General features: G+C 47.1%; 1 protein-coding gene across 3 annotated transcripts in view; it reads right to left on the bottom strand.

Annotated features, from left to right (window-relative positions):
• SLC4A5 (solute carrier family 4 member 5) overlaps positions 1-17,867 on the bottom strand; it is a 100,087-nt gene that overhangs the window by 22,205 nt on the left and 60,015 nt on the right. For all 3 annotated transcript variants that reach the window (XM_045827471.1, XM_045827469.1, XM_045827470.1), the window contains 7 exons: positions 16,898-17,052; positions 16,336-16,521; positions 15,077-15,251; positions 13,075-13,208; positions 12,129-12,400; positions 7,753-7,811; positions 3,012-3,212 (listed from right to left, as the gene is read on the bottom strand). In XM_045827471.1, coding sequence (XP_045683427.1) covers positions 3,012-3,212; positions 7,753-7,811; positions 12,129-12,400; positions 13,075-13,208; positions 15,077-15,251; positions 16,336-16,521; positions 16,898-17,052 — 1,182 coding nt within the window. The remainder of the gene's footprint in view (positions 1-3,011; positions 3,213-7,752; positions 7,812-12,128; positions 12,401-13,074; positions 13,209-15,076; positions 15,252-16,335; positions 16,522-16,897; positions 17,053-17,867) is intronic.

The raw sequence follows: 17,867 nt of genomic DNA, 5'->3' as shown, positions 1-17,867 counted from the left end.
GTGAACTCCCTCCCACTTTAAGAAATATTAGTGTACCTGCTCAGTCAGCTCCTCTTCTGCCATGCAGTGGCATCCCTGTCCCTGCTCTCTAGAGAGGCCCACTGGTCTGGATTTGCAGTTATTATTCCTGTGAATGCCTTCATGCTTTTACTAAATATGTATATAATGCTAAACTAAATATGGCATTGTTTTTCATGTTTTAGAATTTTATATAAATGGCATCATATTATTTGTAATCTGCAATTTACCATATTTTGCCATGTGTAATGCACTCCTGTGTATAATGTGCACCCATGTTTTTGGCCCAAACTTTCAGGAAAAAAATCTTCCATTTTAATTTTTTAACTCAATTATTTATTTATTTATATTTAGAAACAAAGCCGATTATTGTTTTCTAGAGTATTATTTTGCATATGGATAGTGTTACTGCTTTCTAGAGTTATACTTTTAACACATCAGAATAAATAAAAGAATGAAAAACATTTATAGAGATACAAAATTAGTACTACCCATGTATAATGTGCATTCTTATTTTTCCCTCAAAAATTTGGGCAAAAAGGTGCGCATTATACATGGCAAAATGCAGACACTTTATTTGCACAACACCGTGTTTGTGATAGTTCTTCCTATGGATAAATGTAGTCTATGTGAGCCCACTGCACCTTAATGTTTGTGTGATTGTTTTCCTTTGTTTCTTATTCTCCTCTCAATAGATACATTTAGATTGTTTTCATTGTTTTTCTCCCAGAATCAATGCTTCTACGAACATTCTTGTGCACAAGTGAGCTTCTCTGGGGCGTGGACCTGGAGAAGGGCCAGGTTGGAGATCATATCTGTCGTCATCTCCGTCAGAGATTGCCCGCAGTTCTCCACACTGAATAGACCTGTTTACTCTCCCACCCGTCCCTTTTCATCTCCAACACCGGGAATCCCAAGCCTTTAACATTTTTTACCAATCTGATGGGTGTAAAATGGCGTCATTCTTCTTTGCAACACTGAATTCCAGGAGGCAAGAGAGCAATTTGCCAGTAATTTGAGGGTAGGGGGAGACGGTGGGAGAATTTCATGCCACATGAATTATATTTCATCCTTTAGGAAAAAGGCATTATCAGATGCAGTCACTGCTCTACAATTTTTATGTAAGAGGTGACTTAGGGATATAACCTGAATGGAAGTAGGAAAGAAAGAAGAGAATGTGTCTTGAAGACGCCTTTGTGGTGCAAGCACACTATTTTTCTACTCAGTTTATATAGTCTGAATCTTCCTAAAGAGCCTTTTATTATTTAACCTTTACAAAATATTGGGAAAAGTCCAATTATTCATATCAAAGATGATGATGATGATGATAATTAGGAGTAGTCACAGTAATATCTATCTGATGGCTTTAGGAGAGTGCTCATGAGGTTTATGGTGGAAGAGAGTTGCTAAAATGTTTCTGATGCCCCTCCCCATGGCACAGCTATTGCTCATGTATGCAAGTGCTGTTTTGATTAATTATGTTTTATTCTGGTCACAGAACATAAAATAAAGTTAAAACTAGCAGTTAGCATTTCAAAAGTATTAAAAAAAAATCAAGTATCAAAAAAAAAAAAAAAAGCCCTGGCTGGTGTAGCTCAGTGGATTGAGCGCGGGCTGTGAACCAAAGCATCGCAGGTTCGATTCCCAGTTAGGGCACATGCCTGGGTTGCAGGCCATGGCCCCCAGCAACTGCACATTGATGTTTCTCTTTCTCGCTCCCTTCCCTCTCTAAAAATAAATAAGTAAAATCTTAAAAAAAAAATCAAGTATCTAGGGATACATCTAGGGATACACAATAAAAAATGTGCAAGACCTGAAGACCAAAACTTGTAAAACATCATGGAAAGACAAAAGACCTTAATAAATAGTGAGGTATACTATGTTCATGAACCAGAAGACTCAGAACTTGAAAGGTGTCAGTTTTTCCCAAATTGACATGTAGAGTCAATAAAATCTTTTAAAATTTCCAACAACTTTTTATTTTGGTGAAATTTAATGTAATTGCCAAACTTATGTGAAAATGCAAAGGCCAAGGCATTATTGAAAAAGAAGGACAAAGAGAGAGAGGTTGGTATAAGATATACAGACTTAATATAAGCCATAGACATGAAGTTGTGATATTGACATATCAATAAACTGATGAAACAGAATAAAGAACCTAGAAATAGACCCTCACTGTTTGTGAAATTTAATATATGGCAAAGCATTGTATAGCAGGGGGAGAAAGAATGGTCTTTTTTTAAGAGAAAAAGTTCTGGCCTGCTGGTGTGGCTCAGTGGATTGAGTGTGGGCCTTCAAACCAAAGGGTCACCAGTTTGACTCCCAGTCAGGTCAGGGCACATGCCTGGGTTTTGGGCCAGGTCCCCAGTAGGGGGTGCATGAGAGGCAACCACACCCTGATGTTTCTCTCCCTCCCCTCTCTTTAAAAATAAATAAATAAAATATTTTTTAAGAAAAGTTCTGGGACAACTGACTATCTATATGAAAACAAAGAAATACCATCTCATATTACATGCCAAAAGCAATTCTGATAGACTGTTTATATAACATGAAAGGAAAACAATGAAACTTTTAAAAGATAATATATAAGAGAATATCTTCTGTCCAATATTTTCTTTGAGGAAAATTTCAATATATTAGATTACAGTAAAACTACGAATTCTATTAATAAAAAGATACCATTAAGAAAGTTAAAAAGAGTGGGAAAAGATATTTGTATCATATCAAGAAAATGAAATTTAAAAAACACAAGGATTTACTACTACACAAAAAGGGTAAAAATAAAAGTATGACAGTAGCACTAAATGTTGTCATGGGTACTGACAACAAAGGACTCAGTTCTTTCTGACTCCAAGTCCGTGCTGTTAATGTGAAAAACCTCAGTGAGCCAGTGCTAATGTGTCTGTCCACATTGTGAGTGGGTCAGAATTCTCTCAGGGAGATCTTGCAAATGGCTGACTATAGGTCCCCTCCTAACTGCAAAGTGAGCTTACCTTGGTAGGGAAATAGCGGCTGAATTTGAACTTTTTCAGGGTCAGGGTCATGGAGTATGTCCCGAAGAAAAGGATGAAGGACATGAGTGCCAGGTCTGGGATGAACTGGCAGGAATTCCCGAGCAGGCGCCCACCGTAGTTCAGACATTCCTTCTTGCTCAGCAAGGACCAGTCCAGCGCTGTGAGGTTAAGGGGGTTGTACTTGAAGACCAAGCACAGGAGAGAAAGGGTCAGGCCTGGTGGGTCAGCTGTGGTCTCCCCGGCAGTACTCAAGCAGCCCACACGCCCCTCCTGCTCTCTGAGGGGCCCCAGCCCTCCTGCCCCATGGAGCCCAGCAACAGAACGATGCTCCTGGGGACAGGTTGCACTAAGGAATGACTGACAGGAGGCTCCCGTGGAAGATTAGAAGCTGGGACGTGTTTTTTCATTGTGTTCTAGGATGCACTGCTGTGCTAGCATGGAGGAAAAGCACAGAGGGTGGGATGCCCTCTCCCTCAGAAGGTCTTGCCCCAGCTCAGTTAACCAACCATGGTCCTGTCAGCACCTCTTTCTTGGAGTGTCTCACTCTTACTCTCTCCTTCCCTATCCCTCACACATCCTTTCACATACTGGGGCACATCCCCCACCCCATCAGACCCTTCTTGGGTCAGTTGCTTTAGTCACTTCCCCTTTTGGTGTCCCAGAAGCCTAAAATCCAGGACACACACAATTTTACACACACACACACACACATACACACACAGGAATATACTCATGTATTATAAATATTCTTTTGTATATTTCTGTGTGCATATATTCATATATACAGGGTCCAGCACAAATAACACCTCTTTTTTATTACAAAATCATAAGCATGTAATTCTGTAACATAATACCATCACACTGAAACACACCATATGACATTTTGGATAAAATGTTCAAATTAAAACTATAAATTGTTACACACATATTATTGCCCTACCAACCACACTCAAGCAGGCATTACTTCTGCCAGACCCTGTATAGACATATTCCTAAGTGCATATTCATTTATGTTTATTTATATATCTTCTTATGTTTCTAAGTATAATAAAAGGAGAGTAATTTATCATAAAATTTAATATATATTAAAAATTTAATATGTAAACATTCAGGAACCTACATAGTGAAGTAAACAGATACTTAAAACCATAGCGGATGCTTGGATTAGCATCCATTATGGTAGTTTGGTAGAAGTGTGGTAGTTTGATACAGTGACAGTCCCCAATGAATCACGCCTCCCTGTGTCCACACGCCTTTGCAATGTGACACCGACAGTTCTTCCATCAAAAGGTGAAGTCTATTTCTCCAGCCCTCTGAGTCTGGGCTCCATGGGCCGACTGAGACCAACAGACAGGGGCCAAAGTGGCTTTGAGCAGGTTCTGAGCTGAGGCCTCGAGGAGCCTCTCACCCTCCTGGAACCCTGAGGCTGCCGTGCTGTGAGAAAGCTCTGGGTCAGAGAAAACTACAGGAGAGAGGCCCAGCCATCTGCTGAAAGTCAAGGTGTCCCTCAGTCAGCATAGCGATAAAAAATGCCCCCTGCAGGGTAGCATGCCTCTACTGTGTCCCTGGTCTGGCCCAACAGCTCTCTGCCAGCTTCTCTCTTGTGGTTTCCCTGCGCACTCCCCACCCTCACATTGTCTCAGCCCAATCACCGTTCACTGCCCTGAAACAGCTTTGTGTTTTTCCTCTGTGCCCTTCTGTCTGTGCTTATCCCTCAGTCTGGAATGTACTTCTCCACAGAACCAACTTTCCTAATCTTTAAGACCAGACCGCATTCCAGTTTCTCCTTGAGGCTTTCCTCTCCAGCTTGGAGTTACACATTTGGCCTGATGACACGTGGCATGATCGGCTCATGCTGCCCATTACTTTCCAGGTTCATCTCCACAGGCTTGTCATTATGCCAGCAAGTCTGAGAGCAAAGCTATTACAATTGTCCCAGTTGTCCCCTTTTGCCCCATCCACCCAGCACCCCCATTCCCTCCAACAATCCCCCCCTTAGTTCATGTCTACGGGTCATGTATATAAGTTCTTTGGCTTCTCTATTTCCTATACTGTTCTTAACATCCCCCTGTCTCTTTTGAACTTACCAATTTGTACTTCTTAATCCCTGCACCTTTTGTCCATTCTCTCCCTTCCCCCTCCCAGCTGATAACTCTCCAAATGATCTCCATGTCTATGATTCTGTTTCTGTTCTGCTTGTTTGCTTAGTTTGTTTTAAAGATTCAATTGTTGATAGTTGTGAATTTATCACCATTTTAATGTTCATAGTTTTGATCTTCTTTTTCTTAAATAAGTACCTTTAACATTTCATATAATGATGATGAACTCCTTTAGCTTTACCTTACCTGGGAAGCACTTTAGCTGCCCTTTGATTCTAAATGTTAGCTTTGTTGGATAGAGCAATCTTGGATGTAGGTCCTTGCTTTTCATTACTTTGAATATTTCTTGCCAGTCCCTTCTTGCCTTCAAGGTTTCTTTTGAGAAATCAGCTGATAGTCTTATGGGAACTCCTTTGCAGGTAACTCTCTGCTGTTCTCTTGATGTTCTTAAGAGTCTCTCTTTATCTATAACCTTTGGCATTCTAATTATGATGAGTCTTGGAGTGGTCCTGTTTGTGTCCATCTTGTTTGGGACTCTGTGTGCTTCCTGGACTTGTATGTCTATTTCCTTCACCAAATTATAGAAGTTTTCTTTCATTATTTTTTCAAATAAGTTTTCAATTTCTTGCTTTTTCTCTTCTCTTGCCAGCACCGATGTGATCTGAATGATGGTATGTTTGAAGTTATCCCAGAGGCTCCTTACCCTAGCCTTGTTTTTTGGATTCTTTTTTCTTCTTGTTATTCTGATTGAATGTTCCAAATCATTGATTTGACTTTTGGCTTCATCCATTCCACTGTTGGTTGCCTATAAATTTTTCATTTCACTTGGTGTAAACTTCATTTCTACCTGGCTCTTTTTTTATGCTGCTAAAGTACCCAATGAGTTCCTTGAACATCCTAATAACAAGTGCTTTGAACTCTGCATCTGATAAATCGCTTATCTCCATTTTATTTAGTTCTTTTTCTGGAGTTTTGTTCTGTTCTTTTATTTGGGCCATATTTCTTTGTCTCCTCATTTTGGCATCCTCCCTGTGTTGTTTCTATGGATTAGGTAGAGCTGTTTTGACTCCCTGTCTTAGTAGCGTGTCCTGTTGTAGAAAAGCGCACTGGTAAGTTGGATAGAACAGAGCCTTAGGTAATCACCAGGGCGAGGCTATCCATGTGAACCAGGTTGATGAAGATTCCAATATGGTGTTACTGCTTTGTCGCTCTGCTAAGGGGAGGGCTCAGAAAGGGGACAATGCTACTGCCTGGCCTCCGGAGTTTTGTCTGTGAGGAAGCTGTCCACTGGCACTCGCCCTGATGCCAGATACTTCAATTTCTACCCATATGCCACTGATGCCCTTCCAGCTGCTGCCCCAGTGTGGAAGCCCAGAGAGAGTGAATCTACCTAAGTCCTAAATCTGTTACAGGCCATTTAAGGGGAGACACCTGAGAATCCCAAACTTTCTTCCACTGTCCCAACCTCCACTGGTTTTCACAGCCAGAACTTATGGGGACTTAACTTCCCGGCACTGGAATCCTGGGCTAGGTGGTCTGGTGTGGTGTTGGGATCCCTCACTCCTGAGGTATCCCTTCCAATTTTTATCCATTTGTTCAGTGTCTCCACATCTGCATCCCTTCTACCCATCTGGATGGATGTAACTTGTTTAATTCATTGGTTGTCAGACTTCCATACAGCTCAATTTTCTGATGATTCTGGGTGATAGTTGTTTTGTATTTTAGTTGTAATTTTTGCTATAGTTGAGCAAGGAGGAGAGCTGTATTTACCTTGGCCTCCAATTTGACTGGAAGTCCCCCAAATCTGTTTTTTGCAGGTCGTTGTAGCTCTCACAGCACACACAGCACTTGCACATATTCAGATATAGGCGTTGACTGATTCCATTCTTCTTTCAAAATCAGATACTAGAAAAAAACCTTAGGTTAAATTGTCAACTGAACAGCCAGCTACCTGTGTGCGGGTAACTAAAGAAACTACCTCGGGGACATGGGAGGGTTAAGAATCTTCCCCAGGGCCAACCAGGTGCTACCCTTCACCTGGTTTTCGACTTCCCACCATTGGAGTCTGAACTTTCACAGTTTTTAAAAAAGTTTTTAAATACATGTTAACTTTTATTATAAATTACTCTCCTTTTATTCCTCTTAGTAATGAGGGCCCCTGCTCATTATTATTAGGAAAAGCAGACCAAGTTCAGGGAGCGGGGAGCATGAATCAACTTTCCAGGGCTGAGGGGTGGCATTGCTGGGTGGGAACTGGGGATCCTGGGTAGAAAGGCAAGGAGGAAGGTAGAGAGATGGGTGGGAAACTTTGTTCACAAAGTTGTTTGTGCAGCCCTACTTATCACTCCTTACATCTGCCTCTCTTTTGTGTGTGCACATGCGTGTGTGATATTTATACACATGAATCCAATGGAATAAGGCAGGTTATAAAATGGGATTTTGACAGTAGATACGTAAAATAAAAATGTGCATTGACAAGGCTGCACAGGTGACCATGACGGGCAGCTGGGACTGTACTTGCAAGTCTGGGTTACCATAAGATGGCCTCAGTTTCCCAATTTTTCTCACTCTCCCCACAGACAAAAGCTACCCAGTGTCGGACATAAGAGGGAAGGACTTACCAGAGAAGTGTTAGTGTTTGGTGGCAGGAGGGCTGAAGCATCGAACCCGGTTGTATTTGCTGTGGGTGAGCACAGGACATAGGGAGAGTCAGCAGCCGCTGGGCGGGCAGGCTACGATCACTCACTCTGGGCCCCCACCCTTTCCCATCTTCCTCTAGGCGCTTAGAGTCAGTGATTGGCTCCAATGTGAGGGCAGCACGTTGAACCCCCACCACACTTCACTGCCCTTGCTTTGTCCAGGGAAGACAGGGTTGGGGGGGAGCCCAGCCACAGCTCCAATAGACCAGTTGGGCCAGGTTAAGACAGCTCCCGTCTGATGCTGATCCCTTTAAAGGGATCCACTGCCAGGATACAAATCAATGCCTGGTGTGCCCTATGAATCCCTACCAGCCCCTGGCCCATGTCCGTGCTCTTAGACTTAAACATTTTCAAAGAACTTACTTGATGCCAGGCACCACGCAAAACCCTTACACACAGCATCTGGCTAAGTCCCTACATCTGAAAGAAGTGCCCCCATTTTAAAGATGAGGTAACTGAGGCCCAGGGAAGTTAAGAACACGCCAATAGCCCAAGGTCACACAGCTTGCACTTGGAAGAGCCGTGATCCATCCCAGGCAGCCTGGCCCACAGCCTACAGATCCCCAGGTCCACACAGTGAGCGTCCTTCCCTGCCCCGCTCCTCTCTGCACACGCTTCCTTTCTCTCCTGCCCCATCCACATGTGATGTATATGTATATATATGTGTGTGTGTGTGTGTGTGTGTGTGTGTGTGTGTGTATTTTAGGTCAGTGGGGCCTATAAGAACTCTTTGGCTCTTTGGCTTTGATATTATCTTCTCTAATCTGCCCCTTGAGTGGAAGCTGAGGAAAATTAAACCCTGGTCCCAGTCTGAGGATCCCTAAATCTAAGTGGAGTGTATGACTTCCCATCAGGGGTCATGAGAAAGGTCGAGAGGAACTGCAACCCTCTCCGGGGGGTATGTGACCATTCATTATAAAGGCAGGTCTTGGCGGGCCACCAGCCTCCTTTTCTGTTGCTCCTGCACGGCATGGGGGGAGGAAAAGGGCCAAGCCCTCCTCGCCTTCCTGCTCCAGGGAAGGCTGCCTGAGCAGCACCTCTGCGGCAAGTTTGGGGAGGAAGGAGGCCACAGGCCAGTCTGCTGGCGACAAATCTGAAAAGTGCTGCAGGCCCCTTTGGCTCCTGCTGGCTGTGGTTAGGGACCAGGAGGGAAGAAGAGGCTGTTCTTGGAGCTTCCTTCTGCCCCCAACAAGCTGCCATGGGGTGGATGTGACCACAGGGCCCCTCTAAGCTGCCCACTTCTGGGGAAATTGGGCCTGGAAGTGGCAAAAGGATTCAGCTTTGACCCAGGTCACAGCACACACAGAGGCTCTACAACCCAGAGGTTTGTTCTGATTTTTCTGAGGAAAGCTTCATTCAGTTCATAGAAATCAGGGACATTTGCTGCCTTTCCTCATACCACGGACAAGGAGAAAGTGAAGCACAATTAACAAGGGGTAGAAAGGTGGCAGGAAGGCTGACGACCCACGCAAATGCTAGAGGGCCCCCAGCTGATGCCCGAGCCTGGGAGCTGACTCCTGCCCGCTGCCAAGGCCCTCACGCCAGACATTCCTTTGATGTCTGTTGCTTAGGCTTGTCCATTCTTTTACAGCAAGAAGTTTGTAGGAGCTACCTGAAAGCCACTATGAGATGAAGGAAGAAATATAACGTGGAAAATTCCAGAGAGTATCAAAGTATCACATATTTTAAAATTCTAGTGTTTGTACATGATACTCACTTGGGATTGAAAGCAGCCAAGTCAGTGTGGGCAGCATCCATAAACAGAATACAAATCAGTTACAATGGAAACAAGATTAAATTAAAAAAGAGTGTCCCCAGAGTGCCAGTGAGTGACAGTGGGCCAGAGGCCGGCTGGGTTTGCAGTAAAACGAGGAATGTGGAACGATTAGTAAGGAAGTGGTCCATGGACTGGGAAAGAAACCCTCCTCCGTTAGTAGCCCCCACCCCCTGCCCAGTCTCCTAAATGTCTAGAACTTTCTTTTTCATATTCTCCAGCTAGTCCTGGTCTAGTTCCTTCATTCTCTGTGAAGGAACTAAAAATCCAATTTTACTAGGGTTAGTGGTTAACAGTGCCTCAGTTTTTAATTAATAGGTTAATGGAGCAATAGTTCTCAAACTTAAACATTCATCAGAATCACCCAAAAGTCTTATTCATATGCAGCTGACCCTACCCCAGACTTTCTGATTCAGTACGTCTGGGAGGCAGGGCCCAGGAATCTGCATTTCTAACGAGTCCTAGATAGTGCTGATGCTGCTGGCTGGGGGGCTGCACTTGAGAACCATGACGATAGCATGATCCAAAAGGGTAAGGCCACGGAGGTGCCTGGGCAAGGCCCGAGGGTGGGGGGCACTGTTTGAAGGCAGAAGAATCTCATTAAGCCTACCGTGCACACTCCTGTTTCTAGGGCACCCTCAGATTTGTTTTTTCTGTGGACACATGATGCTCAGAATGGCTGAAGGTTCGTTCACATATGACCCCAGAATTGGGAAGGCTTCTCAAAGAGAGCGAGGACGTGTACTTCCAAACGCTTCGTTTATAGAGATATTTCTGTTCAGTGCGATGAATCCACAGTCCGGGGGGGATGGGAGTGCCCCCATGGGGCCCAGGCACCATGGCAGGGTTCTCTGGAGGGCAGGAGGGAAAGAACCTGCAGGCAGGGTCTCCTTGATTCCCTGGGCAAGCAGTACGTCCCAGCTCAGGACAAAGGACAGCTTTACCTGTCTTTGGATTTTAATAGAATGTTAAAATTAATGATAGGAAGCCCTGGCTGGTGCGGCTCAGTGGACTGAGTACCGGCCTGTGAACCCAAAGGTCGCCAGTTCGATTCCCAGTCAGGGCACATGCCTGGGTTGTGGGCTAGGTCCCTGGTTAGGAACACGCCAGAGGCAACCAATTGATGGGTCTCTCACAAACATAGATGTTTCTCTCTCTTTCTCCATCCTATCCCCTCTCTCTAAAAACAAATTTAAAATATAAAAACATTAATGATAGGAAAAAACGGAAAGTCTAGGCTTTGTTACAAAATCAGTGCAGGGATGTAGGGAAAGAGGATACAACCACAACTACACTCTCGGAGATTAGGACATCTTTATCTCCACAGGCCTGAAGTAGGGAGCATAGTAATAGCACAATAAATGTTTTGATTGACTTATGATGAGTGTTTTTTATTGATAGCGTTATTAAGAGGCTGAACAACACACTGCCTGCTTGTTTCCTCCGCCCCCACTGGGAAGCCGCACAAGAGTCCCATGAGACTGGCCAGGGCAGCACTGGTGTCTCCCTCACAGCCAGGAAAACTGAGGTTTGGTGTGATCTTGGTGGTCTCTGGACCTTAGCTGCTCTCTGTGTTTACAGCCTGGTGGTGCCCAGAAATTTATAGGTGGACTTCCAGCCCCTGCTCTGTAGCATTCTGGGTGCTCGGAGCACATCCCACAGAAGGCTCTTGGGACATGATTATGACTGTGAAGGGGTCAGACTATGGGAAGCCCTACCTTTCCGGGTGACAGTTTTTTGGTCAGAAAGGAACCATAAGAGTGGCACTGAGCATTAGCAGGTTGACCTGTTGGTTGATTTGGCTTCCTGTCCAGTGCAGGGGCTTCCTGTCCAGTGCAGGGATCCTTTTTTATAACACCTTTGGCAGATGGACATCTAAGCAGTGCCCAAGTAGCTTGAGACACCCCAAGGGGCCAACACCTCTCAGGGTGGAGGCTCCACCACTGTAAGTTCTCCCCTGAAATCGGCCAGCATGTGCATCTGGCCTCCCTGAGGCTGGGCAGCCCTTCCCTCACACCTCTCCAATGTGCTGAATAACCCCACGTCCCCAGCCATTCTTCAGATGACATGGTTGCCAGACCCTCTCGCACCCCGGCTGCCCCTGCACCTGGGAAGTACCCCGATCTGTAGGCATGTTCATCCCTCTGGTGCGGTCTCACCTTATGTACTAGGGGGAGTTCACAGTGTCATGGTCTCAAGAAGCTGGGAAGCATCCCCCACAGGTACGGCCTTCCCATCCCTCCCACACTGAGGCAAAGCAGGCCTTCCTCCCTGCCTGGGGCATCCTTGCTCATCCTTGATCACAGCCCTGGGCTCTCCTATCCTGACCCTAATTAGGGCTATTGTACTTTCCCCTTGTTTTTCTTCCAAGCACTGATTTCAAAACTCTGCATTTGCTCCCTTGGGGCAGTAGGTGCCCTTCAAAGCAAGCTTACCCTCCTGCACTTGAGTAGAGACATATGATGGAGGGAAGTGGTGGGTGGGTGGAGGAGGGGTAGTGGGCACCACTGGGGTTACCGGTCACCTGTGTCCGGAGCAACACACTCGCATTTGTAGGTGGTGATGGAGTCAGGCTTGAAGTCCATGTTGATGGGGTAGTACTTGAAGGCACTGATCATCTTCTTGATGGCATCGTAGATGAAGATGAAGCTGATGAGGGTGGAGAAGCCCTCCTCAGTGAAGCGGGTGATATACTTGATAATGAAGCTGGCATCTGCGGCCACCAAGATAAGGCACTGGACAGCCGAGTGTAGGCCAATCCAGAGGCGGAACTCCATGTAGTCCAGGCCATTGCCTCTGGAAGGGAAAGAACAGTGGGGGGCCTCCACCCCAGTGCTCTGGCCTGTGCTTGGCTCCCCAGGCACACCCTGAATGGCTTATCTGCCCCTGCTGTGGCACAGCTGCCCCCTCCCCGCAGAACTGCGAGAGGACTGGAGAGAGGGATGATCCCTGGGTGGGGTTGTCTGATCTTTGAGAATTCTGAAAGTGAATCTCTTGAGGATGGCAGGAAGGTGCTAAGACATCTCATTTCTCACAATTTGGTAACAAACACCCAAAATGAGTGAAAAAACAAGGAATTTCAGACAGAAAGAGCCAGGACAGGCCTTAGGAACAGCCTCATGGTACAGAAGAGGCCACTGAGCCTGAAGTGCAGACGGGGGCTGCCCGGGTCAGGGGTAGCCTTCTGACCTCCAGCCCAAGACTCTCCACACACTGCACTGACTCTAAGTCCTAGCTGCTCGGAAGCAGAGTGGTGTGAATTCTCTCCTCTCGTCTTGCCTGGGTGTCTCCCTATCAACTAAGCTCCTATGCACTAAGATGGCTTAAAGGCAGGCAGCTAGAGGGATCCCCAGGCAGTCCTCCACATAGGTCTGGGCAGCTGTGGTGCCCCCTCACCCCTGCCTCCCCGTTGGGGTCACTCCCCTGCCCGGGTCTCAGCAGACTACCCCCACTGTGAGGGGGCTACCTACTTGCTGAAGTCGAAGAGGAGCTTCTCGAAGATGAGGATGGGCCCTGTGCTACTCAGGATGATGAGAGGCTGTCCCGAAAAGAGGCAGAACAGGGAGCCGGCCATGGCAGTGCCCAGGAAGCTCTCCATCACCCCCTGGGGGCACAAGGAGTGTGAGGCTCCAAGGAAGCAGGAAAAGGGGTCCCGGCACAAAATAGAACACAGCTATCTCACCAGGGGCCCGGGCCACAGAGCTCATCCTTTGTTCCAGGCTCTCTGCTTCCCATCTCCTATGCCACAACCTCCCACAATCGCCAGCATCACTCTCTCCAATTCCATTTGGGTAAAGGCCTCATGTGACTCCCTTTTGGCACCCTAAGATCTAAAACAGAGCTGCCAATGTCTCTACTTGTCCCTGTGCCCAATCTACTCCCAGAGGACAGCCCATTGATTGATCCAATCACTTAGTCATTGAAGCATCTATAAGGTGCTTTTGGAGGTTAAACCATTCATTCACTCAAAATTCATTAAGTGCCTATTATGTATCAGGCATTGTGCTAGATATTGGGGACCTGTGAGTAGACAAGATAAAGCATTTTCAGTCCAGTGGGAGATATAGACAAGTAACCAGGCAATGTCCACACAGCAGAGTTTCTTAACCTCAGCACTATTGACATTTCAAGCCAGATAATTCTTTGTTGTGAGGGGGCTGTGTCGTGCATTACAGGATGGTTAGCGGTATCCTTGGCCTCTACTTATTAGATGCCAGTAGCCACCCCTTGCAGTTGTGACAACCCAAACTGTCTCTAGACATTGCCCCATGTCTCCAGGTGGGGGAGAGGTGTCCAAAAGCATCCCTTGTTGAGAATCTCTGCTAAGGAGTGTGATACACTGGGATAAGGTCAGGAAACACACGGTAGGAGAGAAGCGGTGGTCAGGAAGGCCTCTCCAGAGGTAGCTATGTGGAAGCTGATACACCCACATTGAGCAGGGAACTGACTAGGAAAAGAGAGCACGTGTAGTAATGAGAAAGAGTGTCTCAGGAAGAGGGAACGGTGTTTACCAAGGCTGCACATGCAGGGAACATGGCCTGAAGAACTGAAAGGTGATCAGGACTGGTGGAAAACAGAATGCAGAATGAGTGAGGAGGACAGGAATCTGAGAGAGGGAGTCCTGGGAAGTGAGGCGAGAGCGGCAAGTAGGACCATGTCCTGAGAGCCTCTCGGGGCAGCTGGATTTATGAGTCGACATGTGGACAGCTGGGTGAACCAGTCACTCGCTGTGCTGGTGGAACAGCAAGTCTGGAGGGAAGACAATGAAGTGCAAAGTAGGCCCTGTGATTTGGGGGGTCCTGAGGGGCAGCTGTATGGGCGTGTGTAGGGGCAGCTGGGCATTGGACCTACAGCTCAGGAAAGTGGTGTGGGCTGGAGACAGGCATTCATCTCAATTTACCTGGGAAAAGAGGTCTTCACCTTAATGTTCTGAGATTTCTAATGGTTCTCTCTTGAGCGTCCCCTTCAGAGAAGACCCTTGCTTGGCGCTCAAGCTAGAGTCTGCTGAACGGGCACTTTCCCAGGAGGCTTGTGCCATTGTCATGGTAACAGTTCACCAACTTTCTGAAAATGTCTTAACTCCAAGCTAAGAATTTAAGGTTGTTTAAAAAAAAGGCAGTGTGGGGAGGTCACAATTAGCAACTCATTAATTGTGCTGACTAAATTCATTCAACCATCAGTGGGGAAAGTGTCAAACAGAGCAGATGATTCCCCTTAAATTTCGCTCCATTTACATCATCCTTAAAATTGGTCTTTAGTAACATGATTTAGTCTTATATATTTTTAACAAAGTTGGCTTCTTACTAATTTTTGAAGGGTAAAGGATTATGAAGAGTGATAGTCTGAACCTGGATGGTAGATGAGAGCCAAGACTTGCCGCAGGGATTCCGGACAAAGCTCCTTACTGCCACCCGGTGGAAGCAGGTTTTACTGAGGTTTGCACTCAGGCCTGTGTCCCCAGCACCCACACACCTGGTAATTGTCAGTGGCATCCCCCAGAAGCCCACCAAAGGTGATCGCGTTAGTGATGCAGCCCAGGTAGATGAAGAGGATGGCAGAGATGGACTGGATGTGGAAGCCATCGTAGAAGTCACTGAGGAACCAGGGCAGCTTCCTCTTGACATCCAGACACAGGCCACCGAAGAACCTGCTCAAGACAGGGCGGAGCGCAGCTTTCTCACACGAACCCCAGTGCAGGTGCAGGGCTATTACCGGAGTCGTGGAGTCGGCAGAGGAAGGAGACTCAGTGAGGAGTGGATGGGGGCAGGGGCCTTTCCACCAGAACATTTAAGACTGGGGAAGAATTCTCTCAGGACTGAGTCTGTGGTCGCGCCATCTCCACCAGGAAGGGTGGTCGTAGACAGCCCGGATGGGAGAGGGGGCCTGATGGGAATGTGCCCTGGGTTAGACCTAACATGCTTGGGGACGGAAATCCTGAGGTCCACTGACAGCCGTCCACCTCGCGTCTCTGATCATCTGCAGGACACCTGTGCTCGGTAAACACCTGTGCTCTGTCTCCAACTAGGAGACAGAGATGTCCCAGGTTACAACACAGATTCACTGTGTCCTCCCAAAACACATACTGAGATCTTAACCTGTGAGTGTGGCCTTATTTGGAAATAGGGCCTTTGTAGATGGGGTGAAATTAAGATGAGGGTATTAGGGTGGGGCCCGAACTCAATATGACTGGTGTCCTCATAAGAAGAGAAAGATGCCACTTGTAGTTGGAAGCACAGGGCGACAGAGCAGAGACCAGAGTAGCGCGGCTGCCAGTGAGGGATGCCAAGGCCAGACCGCACCCACAGAAGCCAGGGAGACGCAACACCTAGAGGCTCAGAGGGAGCACAACCCTGCTGACATTGGGATTTGGAACCTCTAGCCTTCAGAACTGCGAAAGAATACATTTCTGCTTTTAAACCACCTAGTGTGTGATACTTGATTACCGCAGCCCCAGAAAACTAATAGAGGTAACAAAGGGTGTCTAGAGAAAAGTATGCGCCCCTCCACTCCTGTGCTGGGTCCCGCTTCCCTTCTCCTACAGGAATTCTTTCCCTGGATGCAGGAGGGGCTTTGAGGGTATGGGAAGGAAAAGAGTGCATTGGGCAGATCCCATGGCCAGACCCAGCGCAGAGTGGGCGCTGCAGGGAGAGGTGGGGGAGGTCCCTACGGGTGGGTGGGAGGGAGACATGACTAAAGGCTCCTGGCACCACTGTCAGGCCTGGGGTGGGCACCTTCCTGTCCAGATAAGCTCTTCCCCGATTTCATGCATGGCCGGCATCTCTCTGTCATCGCCGTTGCTCCCTCCGCCGACCCCACCACTGCCACTGCCTCCTCCAGAGCCACCTCCTGCAGCTGCGCCGCCTCCTGCCACAGAGCCATTCATCTGGCCCAGCTCAGCCAGGGAGAACACGGATTTCCTGGAAGAAGAGGGATGTGGGACAGTGTGGTGCCCAATCCTAGGCAGGGCTCAGCCCTCTGGGACTGTCCCCAGAATACCTTTTATTTCTCCAACAAAAATCATAAAATAATCTTAAAATACAGAGAAAAATGCGGGAAATGATGGAACAATACCCACACACAAATTGCCCAGATTTTACAGATGTTCAAATGCAGCATATTTGTTTCTGATATTTTTTAGAGAGAAATAGAATGAAACTAGAGGGGAAAAAGTCTAAGCCCATGTGTGCTGACATCTTGCTTTTAAATCCCCCTCCCAAAAAGAAAAGAAATGGCCAGACTTGAAGTTTCCTTTGTATCACTGCCCCCATTGCTGTCCCTCCACTACACACTCACCTCTTGTCCGCAGAGGGCACCTTCTTGGGGGGCTCGATTCGGATATTTGGGTCCCATTCTCCAGGGGGAAGGACGATGACCTCATCCAGAAACTCATCGATCCCGGCGATCAGATCGTCCCGATTGCGGGCTTTGTAGGCCACGTCGCTGAAGAGCTGGCAGCAAGCGGGAAGAGAAAGGTCAGCCCGGGTCGAGGTCCCCTTGTTACCCTCCTCCTGAGAGCACACCACACATTGTTTCAAAGAAAACCACTCTGAACCACTGCTCTTGCTGCCAATTTGCTGTCAGTTTTGGAGAGGAGAACAATAGCTCAGCAGGTGAAACATGGCCCAGTAGAAACAGCAGTCTTGGGGGCAGGTGGCCCCTCTTGGATCTGAAGGCCAGGTTTCCACTGTTGGACTTTGGCTGAGTGACTTCACCTTTCTGTTTTCAGCTTTGCAGAGCTGCTCATCGGAAAACCTGTGCAGAGCCCAGTCCGAGCAGCTCAGCTATTTCAAGTCTGTAGAGAACTTCCTAGCCCTTCGTCATTCCACACTATCTTTAGAGTGTTCTTTCTGACTTACACATCCGATTTGATCATGCCTGTGTTTAAAATCCGCTGAGCTCCCCAACCATCTGGGAACAGAGCATGAACTCTCTGCTCCACCCACAGGCTCTGCATGGTCTCTGACTCACCTCTAGTGCCACACCCCCCTTCCCCTGCCGCTGCTCTTGATGCTCTAACCCTGAGCTTACATTGAACCACTTCCATCCAGCTTCTCCATCTCTAAACCTTGGCCCCTATTCCTTTTGTCTGCAATGCCTGCCTCCTAGGCTCATGGTGGGTCTACCTACCTCCTGCTCATCCATAGCTTTAAAGCCCCTCGTGTGTGAAGCCTCCCCTGGCTTCCTGGATTATAGGTCTGTCTCCCCTACTCAGTTGATGCTCCTAAAAGGCAGTGACTAATCCCTCATTCTCACAATCCTCAGC

The sequence above is a fragment of the Phyllostomus hastatus genome, unplaced genomic scaffold (assembly GCF_019186645.2).
Source record: "Phyllostomus hastatus isolate PE091 unplaced genomic scaffold, TTU_PhHast_1.1 phas_scaffold_78, whole genome shotgun sequence".
Lineage (NCBI taxonomy): Eukaryota > Metazoa > Chordata > Mammalia > Chiroptera > Phyllostomidae > Phyllostomus > Phyllostomus hastatus.
The sequence above is the reverse complement of the archived record's forward strand: the minus strand, read 5'-3'. Positions and strand labels throughout refer to the sequence as shown.